Genomic DNA, 14,124 nt, shown 5'->3' with positions numbered 1-14,124 from the left:
CTTTGGATTGCCCTCCCATCAGATGTCAGGGAAATAAACAACTATCTGACTTTTAGAAGACATCTGAAGGCAGCCATGTTCAGGGAAGTTTTTAATGTTTGATGTTTTATTGTATTTTTAATATTCTGTTGGAAGCTGCCCAGAGGGGCTGGGAAACCCAGCCAGATGGACAGGGTAATAATAATAATAATAATAATAATAATAATAATAATAATAATAATAATAATATAAATAAATAAATAAATAAATAAATAAGAGCAGTGGTGGGAAGTGGATCTGATCCACAGGCTGGAATCTTATCTCCTCCATCTTTCCATCACCTGATGTCACAATGATGTGAGGTGATCCTTTTTCTGCACATCTGCAATCTTAAGGTATTAACTATATTAGAGTAATGGTCACAAGACTGAAATGGTGTGAATAGGGTTTGTTTGTTTTTTTACTTATTTTTTTTTACTTATAATTTATGGGAAGCCACTTTTTGTTACTTCACAAATCTATATATTTGCATCTTGAACTCTGTTCAAATGATTGTACCTGGGGTTTTTTTTCTTGCATTGATGAACTGAAGTGCATTTTTCCCACTGCTGCACAGAGATGAAATTCACAGCTGAAAATGGGGACCATAAAAGTGAGAATTCTTCATAATCCATGTATAAAATAGCATTTAAAAACGGTTTGGTCTGTGGTTTGATTTTTAAATCATTCTAACTTAGCTTATGAAACTCTTCCCTTAAATCTATGCACACTTTTTAATCTCCATTGCAATTCATCTTCTGACCTAGTGAGTAAATCACACCATGCCAAAGGCTTCCCGGTAAGCGTATTAGAGTAGGAGGAGAGGTCATCTTGTGGGTTAGTAACTGTTAAGAAACAGGAAGAAAAGAGTAGGAATAAATGGATTCAAAATGATCTCTTCAAAGAGGCAGTGAAATGGTAAAGGCAATTCAATCCAAGCAAGTGTAAACTGATACACACTGGAGCAAATAAAGCAAAATCTTAAATTTACATATATATACTCAAGGGATCTGGAGTCAAAGAAGTGATCTTGCATGTCATCTGGTGGAATCTAGTTAAATTACAGCTTCCAAATTTAATTTCTGAAATTGCAATCCCTGGTGGACAGAAAAAGAAATTATTGTTTAAATTTGCTTAAATTTGTGTTTAGTGCTTATAATGGCAGGGAATAAAGGTGTAGTTACACCAGGGGAAAGAAGGCCATCAAGACAAGAGAAGGGGAAGGATGGGAAGGCCAGCTCAGTGGCGTAGCGTGGGTTGTCAGCACCCGGGGCAAGGCAAGTAATTTGCACCCCCTAACCCGTGGATTTGCGCCCCCTAACCAGTGGATTTGCCCAGATGTTGCGCCCGGTGCGGCCGGCCCCCCCTGCACCCCCCACGCTACGCCACTGGCCCAGCTCTATCTTGTGACAGCAGATAGCATCAACTTGCTTAATATAATAGCTTGTTTCAGAGAGGTATTTGGAGTTAAGCAGAAACTGGCAACATTGTTAGATCCAAAAGGCAATAGGAACTTCCCAGTCTAGGATCTTTCTAAGTACGGGTTTTGCATATCCTGTTACATTGTGCCTCAAGACAGATGGATGCTCAGAAACCCTTCTCCCAACATGCTGAGCTGGCAATTTTTCTGCCAGTTTCCCACAATACAAGGATGTTGACTTTTCAGGTTTAAATTTTCTGCTGATGAGGGATCTGCTTGTAATGAGTCATTAGGTAGCCTAAACCCTCTGGAATGGGGAAAAAACCACCCCACTAGGCTTTCACTTTCACCTAGAATGGACCATCTCCCTGAATTGCAAACTTCTCTGCTTTCCAAATACACACTGGTACATAAGTTAACTTCCATGCATACAAACATCACATTTTATGCACACCAAACCTTTAATCTGAGCACTTTAAAAGAAAATGTATATCTCAGATGTCAAAGGCCAGGGCAAAAAGACATGTCTTCACCATATGATGGAAACTATACAAGTAAGATGGCAGATGCACTTTTGTGAGGAATAGAAGCTGCCAGGGAGATTGTGCTCTCCTAGGCACTCACCACCCCGAACCTCTGCTACCAAGCCCCATCTGCTGATTTCATTTTCAAGGATCTGTGATATTTCGGATATTCTGGGGCCTAATTCATTCTGTGCTTTAAACACTAATGTGGGCACCTTGAATTGGGCCTAGATCCCTGTACCCATGTATTTTAAAACAGGTTGTATACGCAATCTTAGCCAAAAACCTGACTGCTTCCTTTGGTAAAGTTGAGGTTTCTGAATCATCTTCAGGGGCAGCCTATGTAGCACAGATTGAAATAATCCAGGATAATCCCTAAACAATAAGTCTATTCCTTTCAGGAGACTGCAGCTCCATCTTGAACAGTCCATCTTCACACTTTCCAGACTGGAGAACGTGAAACACATAGCACTTATGTTCTTTCAGAATTCAGTTTTTAAAAAATTGATCCGCATCCTGCCTGTCACTGTCTCCAAATACTGGCCTAGCACCTCAACGGGTTCTTGGATCCTAATGCCATTATGATATTGGGAGTGTTATCTACAGGCCCTTTCCTAATGATCCCCAGCATGAAATCCACCTTTTCCCCCTTCAAAGCAGCCACACACTGGGTCAACATCTTTAGCAAGTGATCTACTATGACCCCATGATCTCAATCACTGTCAGGACAGACCCCAGGAGCTTATACAGTATATGAAATTAAGATTTCCTGTTTCTTAGCAGTTTCCAATCCACAAGAGGATCTCTTCTCCTACTCCCTGAGTGCTCTGCTTACTTGGGAGACTTTGGTGTGGTTTTTCTGTTTGCTTTTTACTCATCAGGTCAGCAGATGAATTGCGATGGCAAATGAAAAGAGAGCATAGATCCAAGGAAAGAGTTTCGTAAGATTCGTAAAACTGTTGACTTGGAAGGGACCATGGAGTTCTTCTCGTAAAACCCAGGAATCTTTTTGCTCAATATAGGGCTCAAAAGCATGATCCTGAGATTAAGCAGGTTTATCAAGGCTCACTTGTGTGAACTCAGTGGAAATGACTTCGGAGTAGGTTGGAAGTTGAGCAAGGGACAATTCCATCACATCATTACATAATTTTTTTTCTTCTCACCAGGTGGGTATTGCTTGTAATTGACAAACAATTGCAAGCTATTTAAGGCACCTGTAATTTGTTCCTGTGGAATATAATGAAGTGCATCTCATCGACAGTTGCTTCAATCTAGCTCTGTGGAGCAGCAGTCATATATCTGTGCTGGAATATGGATTTGTTTCCAGGCAAGTCAAGGATGTGGCTCTTCATATTGGGGGCAGGCCTTGTCCTAGTCCTCCTTACTTCAGAAATATTTTTTAAAAGAAGAAAAGTAAATCCAGAAGCTACTATGAATATTGTAAGCCATTAACCTTTTCTTTCCTGTCTTCTTACCTCAAGGAATCTTTGGCAATAAGTGATGCTTAATGGTGCTATACTCCGTAAAACTGAAGTTCATTTTTTAATGGGCTGCTGGGATTTTAGGGGGCAAGAAAATATTTATTATTCTTTTATTTTGAATACATACTTTGTCTTGCCAATGCATGATTGCTCAGCATAGCTTACAACATTTTCTTTAAAAGAATAAGCAGCCTAAAGTAGTTCCCAGCTTGTGCTTCACTGGACGCCAGTGCTCTGTGAGCTTCATTTAGTTGCTCCAACAGTGGCAACTTTAGCATCTTGCAGAGTTCATTATAATTGCTGAACTGCAAGAAGAAAAATATTTAAGTGCTACACCAAGACCCTCAGCAACAGAAGGCTCCCTTCATTTCTAATTATGCCAGAGGGAGGCAGGAAATCAATTCTTAGATTTCTTTTGAACTGGCAAACAACTGATTGTGTTTGGCACATTCACAGTCTTACTACTTTAACTCACTTTTCACCTATCTGCATACTCTAGTTACCAATTGTTTTCTGTGAAAATAAGTGTTTAGGCATTTTTTAGCCACTTTATAACCTTCTCAACCAAACTCTCTTGGCCTTGCAGAGCGAAATTATTTCTTTCAGAGGCTATCCCAGTGAGGAATATGAAGTGGTGACAGATGATGGATATATCCTGAGTATTAACAGAATTCCTCGTGGGAAAAGAAATCAGTCAAACAAGGGTGAGTTTGTGTTTGGAGTTATAATTTGTGTGTGTGCATATATATAAATGTTCAATAGTGTGGGGAATTTTCATTGTAATTATAATATGACAATTTCTTGCTTTGCAAAAGTTTGAGTTATTGCAAGAACACATAGTGAATTTGTTTGGTAATGTGTGACTATTCTTATGATTTCTGAGTGTATCCTTGTTCTATTTTTCCTATAAATTTGAAAGAGATAGGCCTTATAAATTGATGTGGTCAAGCATATTTTACTTTTTTCCTGAGCTATTAGAGAAATGAAAAAGTATGGTGGCAGGGAGAAAGGGAAGCTAGAGTAAGTGGTTCACAGTCCATGTTGACTGCAAGTCATGAATTGGTTGTTATATTTTTTTATTTAATTTAGTTTTTTGTGGGAGTTGATTTAGTTTCATAATAATAATAATAATAATAATAATAATAATAATAATAATAAATTTATTATTTATACCCCGCCCATCTGGCTGGGCTTCCCCAGCCACTCTGGGCGGCTTCCAAAAAAATATTAAAATACTGTAATACATCAAACATTAAAAGCTTCCCTAAAGAGGGCTGCCTTCAGATGTCTTCTAAAAGTCTGGTAGTTGTTGTTCTCTTTGACATCTGGTGGGAGGGCGTTCCACAGGGAGGGCGCCACTACCAAGAAGGCCCTCTGCCTGGTTCCCTGTAACTTGGCTTCTCGCAGTGAGGGAACCGCCAGAAGGCCCTCGGTGCTGGACCTCAGTGCCCGGGTAGAACGATGGGGGTGGAGACGCTCCTTCAGATATACTGGACCGAGGCCGTTTAGGGCTTTAAAGGTCAGTAGCAACACTTTGAATTGTGCTCGGAAACGTACTGGGAGCCAATGTAGGTCTTTCAATACTTGTGTTATATGGTCTCAGTGGCCGCTCCCAGTCACCAGTCTAGCTGCCGCATTCTGGATTAGTTGTAGTTTCCGGGTCACCTTCAAAGGTAGCCCCACGTAGAGCGCATTGCAGTAGTCCAAGTGGGAGATAATCAGAGCATGCACCACTCTGGCGAGGCAGTCCGCAGGCAGATAGGGTCTCAGTCTGCGTACCAGATGGAGCTGGCAGACAGCTGCCCTGGATACAGAATTTACCTGTGCCTCCATAGACAGCTGTGAGTCCAAAATAACTCCCAGGCTGCGTACCTGGTCCTTCAGGGGCACAGTTACCCCATTCAGGACCAGGGAATCCTCCACACCTGCCCGCCTCCTGTCCCCCAAAAACAGTACTTCTGTCTTGTCAGGATTCAACCTCAAATAGTGTTTTTTATCTGTTAATAGTTGGTATTTTATTCTTGGTTTCCCCCCGTTCCATATGAATCTCGCCTTATCTCTTTTCCATTCCTGAAAACACTTCATCCCTCCCAGTATCGGAATTGTTTGAAATAAAAAGATCATTTTGGGAAGTATATTCATCTCACCTACCGAGATTCTGCCCCATAGAGAGAGTTGTAATCTTGTCCAGTTTTCCATATTTTCCTTATTCTCTTTCTATACTTTGGTGTAGTTATCTTCATAAAGTTTAATACCCTTTGTTGATATCCAGATCCCTAGGTATTTTACCTTGCCTTTAAATGTTAATCCTGTCAGCTGTTGTATTTCTCTCCCCCCTCCATATTTAGATTTTTAGTTAATATCTTAGTTTTTTGGTAGTTTACCTTCAGACCTGCCACTTTTTCGTATGCTTTAATTACTTCTAGCGCTTCTGGGATACATTCTTTTGGGTCTTGTGTTGTTATTATCAAGTCATCCATGAATGCTCTAACTTCATATGATTTTTCCCCCAATTGTAATTCTTTTCTAAGATTTTGCAACAAAACTTCCAAAGCTAATATAAATAACAGGGGTGAAAAGGGGCAACCCTGTCTTGTCCCCTTTGTAATTGGAAATTCTTCAGTCAGGTTTCCATTTATAATTAACCTTGCTTTTTGTTGTTGGTATATCACTTCTATTGCCTTTCCCATTTGCCCTTCTACTTCCAATATTTCTAGTAGCTTTTTCATAAAATGCCAGGAGACATTATCAAATGCTTTTTCCGCATCCAGCAGGAAAGTGCTACTTTTTTATAAGTTTTAAATTCTAAATAGTCCAAAATATCTACAACATTCCTGGTGTTACTCAATATTTGTCTCCCTGGTAAGAAATCTGCTTGATTGGGGTCTATTATTTCTTTTAATATATCTTTTAATCTATTTGCAATTATTTCAGGAAAAAGTTTATAGTCACAATTTAGTAAAGATATTGGTCTGTAGTTGGGAATTAGTTTGAGATCCCTGTCTGCTTTGGGTATTAATATAACATATGCTTCAGTCCAGGAGTCTGGTATTTTCCCTTTTTCTTTTCTTTTTTTTTAAGAATAATTTTTTATTAACCGACCAATCACATCAAATCAAACCAATTACATAAATTCCAAATTACACAGCCGAATTTTAAATTTTTGTTGAGGGTACCCATATTTCAAGTTCCGAAGGAATCCGATCAACTTCTTACTTCTTACTGCTCTTTTAATGTCCACAAATCTAACCTTATGATGTTCACAGTACTATCCAGTCCTTTCTTATTATTTTCCACATCTCTTGTTGTTATTTTCATATATTTTTCCTTTCTCTTTGTGACCTCTGATAGTCTCCGCAAGCTGGTTAGAACAGTTTGTAATCCTGCGTGGATTTTTTTTTTTAATCCAGTAGCCATATCCAGACGTTTTCCATATAACATCACTTCCATACATCAAAACAGTCTTAGCGTCATTAATCTTCACCAATCTGCCTCCTTTCTCAAAACCTCTGAGGAGATTCACTAGGAATGCAGTCTGAAAACAAGTCCATTCTTCCTCCCGGCTATAAATCCTTTGGCAAGATGGCGACTCCGAATTAATTGCTGCGCCATTCCCAAAAGCTCTTATTGCTTCTCGGTCTCCATAAAGCATACTTTTGGTTAAAGTTTATCTCCACACAGACCTTAATCATCCTTCTTGGGTCAGTTCAACCAACGGTTCTAATGAGGAGGAGTTCTTGTAAATCACATAGAAGGAAAGTAAAAAAGGTTCCCCCCCCATTCAGCCCCATTGTCAACATACCCCGCCTTTAGTGTATCTTCATCGTAAAATATTCCTGTTTCTCCAGCCCGTCGTCTTCTTTTGCAGAGGCCACTTAAATTTGCAGACTTCACTCCCCTTCTTCACTTGAAATATGTGCATTTGCTTCTTTTGTAATTAATTATTCCAAATTGCTGTAACTAGTGCGCGATCAGAGACAGCGTCCAGGAGAGCCGAGGTCCACACGGGGGCATTCTGCCTAGGGCCCTCACCCCCTTCTTTTGAATTGGGGGTGATTTATAGGCACAGCAGGCAAGGGCAGTGTTCCCCATTTCCTTGGGGCAACAAGGGAGGCTGCCTACTCCCATAACAGCCTCTTAATTACCCGTGTGGGTCGGAGAGATGGTATTGTCGGCCATCTTCCAATGCGCCCCCTAGTGGCCCCCAGGTATTTCCCCTTTTTCAAGGTTTGGTTCATTATTTCCTGTAGTGGGGCTAGTAATATTTCTTCTAGCTTTTTGTAATATTCTTTTTTAAAAAAAATTAATTATTTTTTATTATAAAATACACACACATTGTGAATATACAAGCATACAAACATACATTTCATACAATCCTTAAATATATACAAACATACCTACATTCAGCCCCACAGATAATTCCTTTTCCTATCACCATCCACCACCCCTCATCCCACCTTTGTGTTAGACTTCCAATCTATTCAATTGCAATTTCTTTCCACTTCTATTACTTTCTTTCACACACCTTTAACCTAATTTCATGCTTTTTTCAGTATTCACTAACCTCTTTCACTATTTTGTCTTCGTCACTACCTCCTTCTTCCTCCTTCTTGGTGATTACTCAGCGTCTTCAGACCCTCGATCTTATCTGTTAAATCCCCCTCCTTTCCCCCACAGCGTTCCTTTTTTAAAAATTTTCCAACATACATTTATAGTATCCAGTCTAAATTTATCACATATTTTCTCTGTTAGACTTCCTTCAATCTCTCTGACAATCATCCATTATTCAAATTTTTAAATACGCATTTCCTAATTTTATATTGCATTTTATAAACCTTCACACACTTAGTTTTCATCAATACAATAGTCCTCTATCATTTACAGAACTTCTTGAAATCCCACTAGCGTTATTTGCTCATCTTATACACATTTCAGATAGTCTGAAAATTTTCCCCAGTCTTCAATGAACTTTTGATCTCGTATATATCTGATCTTTCCTGTTAGTTTGTCCAGTTCAGCATACTCCATCAGTTTCATTCTCCATTCTTCGAGCGTCGGCAGTTGTTCCTGTTTCCATTTTTGGGCCAATAATATTCTCACTGCTGTTACTGCATATTGGAAAAGTTTACAGTCCATTCTATTTATTTCATTTCCTACTATTCCTAGAAGAAAAGCCTCTGGTTTCTTAACAAACGTATATCTCAACATCTTTTTCATCTCATTATATATCATTTCCCAGAAGCCCTTCACCTTCTTACAATCCCACCACATATGATAAAATGTTCCTTCTTTTTCTTTACATTTCCAACACTTATTACATGTTTTATACTTTTTTGCCAGTTTCACAGGTGTGATGTACCATCTATAAATCATTTTCATAACATTTTCCTTTAACGCAGTACATGCCGTAAATTTTATATTTTCATTCCACAGTTTTATCCAATCATTAAACTGTATATTATAACCCAAATCTCTGGCCCAGTGTATCATAACTGATTTAACTTCCTCATCTTTTGTATACCATTCTAGCAAGATTTTATACATCTTGGACAAAATTTTATTTTCAATGTTTATTATTTCTATTTGAAATTTCGATTCTTTTACCTCATAACCTCTTTCTTTTAAGTCCTTTTTAAACATTTCGTTAACCTGATAATAATGCAACCAATCATACACATACTCTTTCACTCCTTCATAGGATTTCATTTTCCATTCCCCCCTTCCTTTATAATCAATTCTTTATATGTAATCCAGTTCCCCCTCATACTGACTTTCTTAAGACTCATAACTTCTTCTTTTTTTTAGAATAATATTTATTCAGATTTTCAAAATACAAAAACATTTAAAACAAATCAATAAAAACAGAAAAAAGACAAAAGAGAAAAGAAGAAAAAATAAAAAAAAAACAAGATTCAAAATAACTTCATTTCATTACCTTGTGTCTTAGACTTCCTCATACCTCCCTTTTTTGTATTCCAATTTAATCATTGTTTCAGGAAATTCTTCCCATATTTATATAAAAAAAGAATAGTTTATCTTAACAATCTATTTCAAATTTATCAATATTACCTTTAACTTTATCTTTACTTTCAAAACCATGTACCTTTAAATTTAGACTTTAAATTATATTTATACTTATTATCTTCGAATCTTTCTACTAAAGCCAATTATTTCCTTTCCGCCACAATCTATTATTTCACAAATGTTACTCAGAAATAGCCAAATATATAAAAGAAAGTTCAATTTTGGTTTTGTCCATCGTCCCTTTCTTCCTGGTTTCGGGTTACGTCCGTCCTTTCTTCCCTTTAATCTTAATTTTCAGTCCGGTGTTCTAATGTCTGAGGCACTCAAGTCACTTCCATGCCACCTCTGCAAATTTTCTTGCTCCTGGTTATGATACGACACTTTCTTATCCCTTGTTGAAGTCTTTCGTACTTTCTTCCCCTTCTCCTTGGGGAGTGGATCCCTGGGGAGTTCCATACAGTCATAGTCTCCATTTTCATTTATCAGGTTATTCCATTCCCCCCAGTTCCACTCCCCATTGTAAAATTTGTAATCCAAACAGTAGTTGCTCCAAAAATGCTTGTTCTCTTGTTTCACAGTCCCACTAGAGCTAAAAGTATCCTTAACTCCAGAAGTTTGCAGACACCCTTTGGATTCAACGGCGTTAGGTCTCTCATTTTGCGACTTTTGAGGTATAATAGTAGTCTCTTCCATCTCCCACTGCCCTTGAGTTTGCTTTAAGTCAGTTTCCTGGGTCAATTGTTGTAAGGTTTCACTCTCTTCTTCTCCTGTCAATCCATACTTTCTAGCTACAGCAGTCATGGCATCCAATTTCTCATCTACCAAGTTCATACCTTCCTGCAGCTTCTGCAGCATAGCATCCACTTTAAGAAGGGCAGCAAGAAAAACTTCCTTCCTGCTCATTTTTAGTCAAGGTCAAATATCTGGTCTCACGCTGATTTCCCCGGCTGTTATGTCTCTTTGTGAACTGCAACAAAGAAACTAACAAACTCCCTCTAGAGGGCAAAACTTCTGTTATCCTCCATCTTTAAAATGTATCAAACAAAGGAGAATTTACTTTCAATTTTCCAATACTTTGTTTCCTTGCAACAAGCACAAGCGGAAAGCGACATTAAAGTCTATTTGTTTCTCTTTTATTTCTATCTGTCCAAGTCCATTTCCTTCAAAGAATCTGTCCTGACGTCCCGTCCCCAGGTTGGGGGTGATGGAAATTTATTCCTTTACTTTCTATCTGCAGGATTATATAGTCAAAATTCTTTTACCCCCTTTCCTCCTGCCAACAAGGGGGTTTTAATGGTCATAAGTGCCGGAAATTTCAATCTTTGAATCAAATTCAAGGCTAATTAGTTTGTACGATCTTTGCTTCAGTCTGTTTACAAAAACGGGAGGCAGACTTCCTTTTTATACCTTCCCGCTTTGCATCTAATTCAAAAGATTTTTTTTTCTTAATCCAATCCTCCGTTTTTACTCACGGGTACTTGTTTAGAGTCCAAATGTCATCAAGAAAAAGTCGGCGCTCTCTGTCGATGGCTATGCGGCTTCCCTCCGTGAAAGTAGCAGTCGGTTCGATTGCACTGCGCTGCTCACCCCACTTCACTCCGGAGCCCCGAAAAAGGGTTTCCCGGCGAGTAGGGGAGGCGCTCTCGGTGCTCCGCCGAACCCCACGTCCCCAGGCTCCTCCGCCTGGGGTTTCTAGCGGGTCCCCACCTTCGCCGCGGTGGGAAGACCCAAATTTCATGGAGCCCGTTCCTCCAGTCGGAGGAACTCCGCCATTCGACGATGGCGCCAACCCGGAAGTCAAGACTCATAACTTCTAACGGAGCTAGCCAGTGGGGAGTTCTTGATTCTAATAAACTTCTATATCTCTCCCATATTTTTATGAGAGATCTTCTAAAGATGTGGTTTTTGAAACCTTTATGAATCTTTCTTTTCTCACACCATAGATATGCGTGCCAGCCAAATCTGTTATCAAAACCTTCTAAGTCCAATAACTCAGTATTTTTTAACTTTATCCATTCTTTCAACCAGCAGAGACATGAAGCTTCATAATATAATTTCAAGTCTGGCAGGGCGAAGCCGCCTCTTTCTTTCGCATCCGTTAATAACTTATACATAATTCTTGGCTTCTTACCCTGCCAGATATATCTTGAAATTGCTCTTTGCCACTCTTTAAATATCGCTGTCCCCTTAATTATTGGAATTGTCTGAAATAAGAATAACATCTTTGGCAGCACACTCATCTTAATCGTTGAAATTCTCCCCCAAAAGAATAACTTCATTCAGCCCCACACCTCTAGATCAGTGTTTCCCAACCTTGGGCCTCCAGCTGTTTTTGAACTACAATTCCCATCATCCCTGACCACTGGTCTTGCTAGCTAGGGATGATGGGAGTTGTAGGCCAAAAACATCTGGAGGCCCAAGGTTGGGAAACACTGCTCTAGATCTTTCTTTATTCCCTTCCACACTGGCACATAATTATTCTGAAACAAATCAATACTCAAGATTCCCAGGTATTTAACTTTTTTCACCACTTCTATCCGTTTGTTGTTGCATTGTTTCTATCATACCTTGATCCATATTTTTTGCTAACATTTTAGTTTTTTTCTTATTCAATATAAACCCTGCCACTTGACCAAATTGTTCAACTTCCTTCAAAACAACTTTTGAACTTTCCGGTGGTTCTTCCACTGTTATTACCAGATCATCAGCAAAGGCTTTTACTTTATATTCATTACGGCCTACTAACACACCTTTTATTGCTTCATTTCTCCTTATTGAATTTAGGAAAATCTCCAGAACCATTATGAATAACAATGGTGAAAGAGGACATCCTTGACTCGTACCTTTTGATATTTTTAATTCTTCCGTAGTCATATTGTTTAGAATCAGCTTAGCTCTTTGTTCAGTGTATGTCGCTTTTATTCCATTAAAAAAATTCATTCCCCACCTCCATGTGTTCTAAATTTTTTAACATAAAGTCCCAAGATATATTATCAAAGGCCTTTTCTGCATCCACAAATATTAACACTGCTTGTTTCTCATTCCTGGCTGTCAGATATTCTAACAGATTGACTATATTCCTTATATTATTCTTCATCTGTCTGCCAGGAAGGAAACCCACTTGATCTTTATGTATAACTTCTTGTAACACCTTTTTCAACCTCTTTGCTAAGATACTTGGTGTGATGGCCTGGGAATCCGATTCAGAGGCTGAACCAGAGGAATCCCAGCCTGCACAGGAGTCCCCACCTCCAGGGCTGGCTGAACTGGGGCAGGGCCTTGATTCTAAAGTGCCTGCACCTGTGCCGGATCCTCAGGAGCAGGCACCAGGTGAATCCACTCTGGCTCCAGAGGTGGTTGAGGACTCAGTGCCTACAGGTGAGTCTCCCCCTGGGCCCAGTAACCCTCCAGCCTCTCCTGAACTGCAGAGGCTCAGGGCAGAGAGGCGAAGGGAACTGGTTTCTCCCAGGAGGAGTGCTCGCCTTAAGGCCAGGAGAGGTGGGTCTCCTGGGGGCCGGGACCGCCCCTGGCCTCAGAGAAGATAAAGGCCAGTCAGCCTGGTCCCAGGTTGCGGGAGCAACGTCGTTGAAGAGCTGTTTCGGCCAGCATCCAGTCCTGTTCCCCCAGAGTTCCTGTTCTTGCCCGGCTTCTCGCTGTGGACCCCGCTTCGCCCGTGGAGGACTGTCTGCCGACCCTCAACTCAGGTCCTGGACCTCGCCCCACGGTAACCTCCCCCCTGGACCAGCACACTTGCAAAGATCCATTTAACAATGAAATAGGCCTATAATTTTTAACTTGAGTCAAATCCAAGTCTTGTTTTGGAATAAGTGTAATAAAAGCTTCTTTCCACGTCTCTGGCATTTCTCTGTCCTTAAGAATATTATTCATAACTTCTCTCAATGGTGTAGACAGGATGTGTCTCATTTCCTTATAATAACTTGCTGTAAATCCATCTGGTCCTGGAGCTTTCCCTTTTTTCAACTCTTTTATGACTTCTTTAACCTCTTCCATTTCTATAGGGGCGTTCAGCCTTTCTTTCTTTTCTGTCGGGATCTTCTGCACCTTTTTTTCTTTTAAGAATCTTTCTATTTTCCTCATATTATTTTTCTCTTTGTTATTGTATAAATGACTGTAAAAGTCCAAGAATCCTTTCCTAATACCCTTTGGATTGACTATCTCTTCACCTTCCATGATGATTTTATTTATTGTATTCTGCTCCTTTCTTTTCTTAATTTGCCACGCCAGCCATTTTCTTGATTTGTTTGCAAACTCAAAGTTTCTTTGTCGCAGCTTTTTTATATTCCATTCCACCTCTTTGTTTATTATCATCACAAATTGTGTTTGCAGAGCTTTTATGGTCTGTTTTATTTTTAAATTATCTGGTTTCTTGATTAATTTTTGTTCATTGCCCATTATTTGTTTTAAGATTTCCTTCTTGCCTTTTTCCTCTGCTTTTATTTTTAATTGAGTTCTGTTGTATAAAAAATCCTCTCATCACCGCCTTGCTGGCGTCCCACACTACATTCATTTTTGTACCCTTATTACAATTGTTCGAAAAGTACTCCACCAACTTCTTTCGTGCTTCCTCTAAAATTTTTTGATCATCTAGAAGGTAATCTTTAATTTGCCACCTGAAAGTTCTTTCTTCATAACCTCT

At 39.3% G+C, this 14,124-nt stretch overlaps 1 protein-coding gene across 2 annotated transcripts in view; it reads left to right on the top strand.

The window, feature by feature from the left end:
• Positions 1-3,184: 3,184 nt before the first annotated feature.
• LOC309341930 (putative lysosomal acid lipase/cholesteryl ester hydrolase) overlaps positions 3,185-14,124 on the top strand; it is a 99,802-nt gene continuing 88,862 nt past the window's right edge. Inside the window, exons 1-2 of one of the 2 annotated variants that reach the window (XM_081861923.1) lie at positions 3,185-3,402; positions 4,030-4,147. In XM_081861923.1, coding sequence (XP_081718049.1) covers positions 3,274-3,402; positions 4,030-4,147 — 247 coding nt within the window. In that variant the 5' untranslated portion in view covers positions 3,185-3,273. The remainder of the gene's footprint in view (positions 3,403-4,029; positions 4,148-14,124) is intronic. The other variant, XM_081861921.1, reaches the window with a different exon arrangement.

The sequence above is a fragment of the Podarcis erhardii genome (assembly GCF_964252035.2).
Source record: "Podarcis erhardii genome assembly, chromosome: 5".
NCBI classification, from domain to species: Eukaryota; Metazoa; Chordata; class Lepidosauria; order Squamata; family Lacertidae; genus Podarcis; species Podarcis erhardii.
Note: the sequence above shows the minus strand (reverse complement) of the source record. Positions and strands in the feature narration are given on the sequence as shown.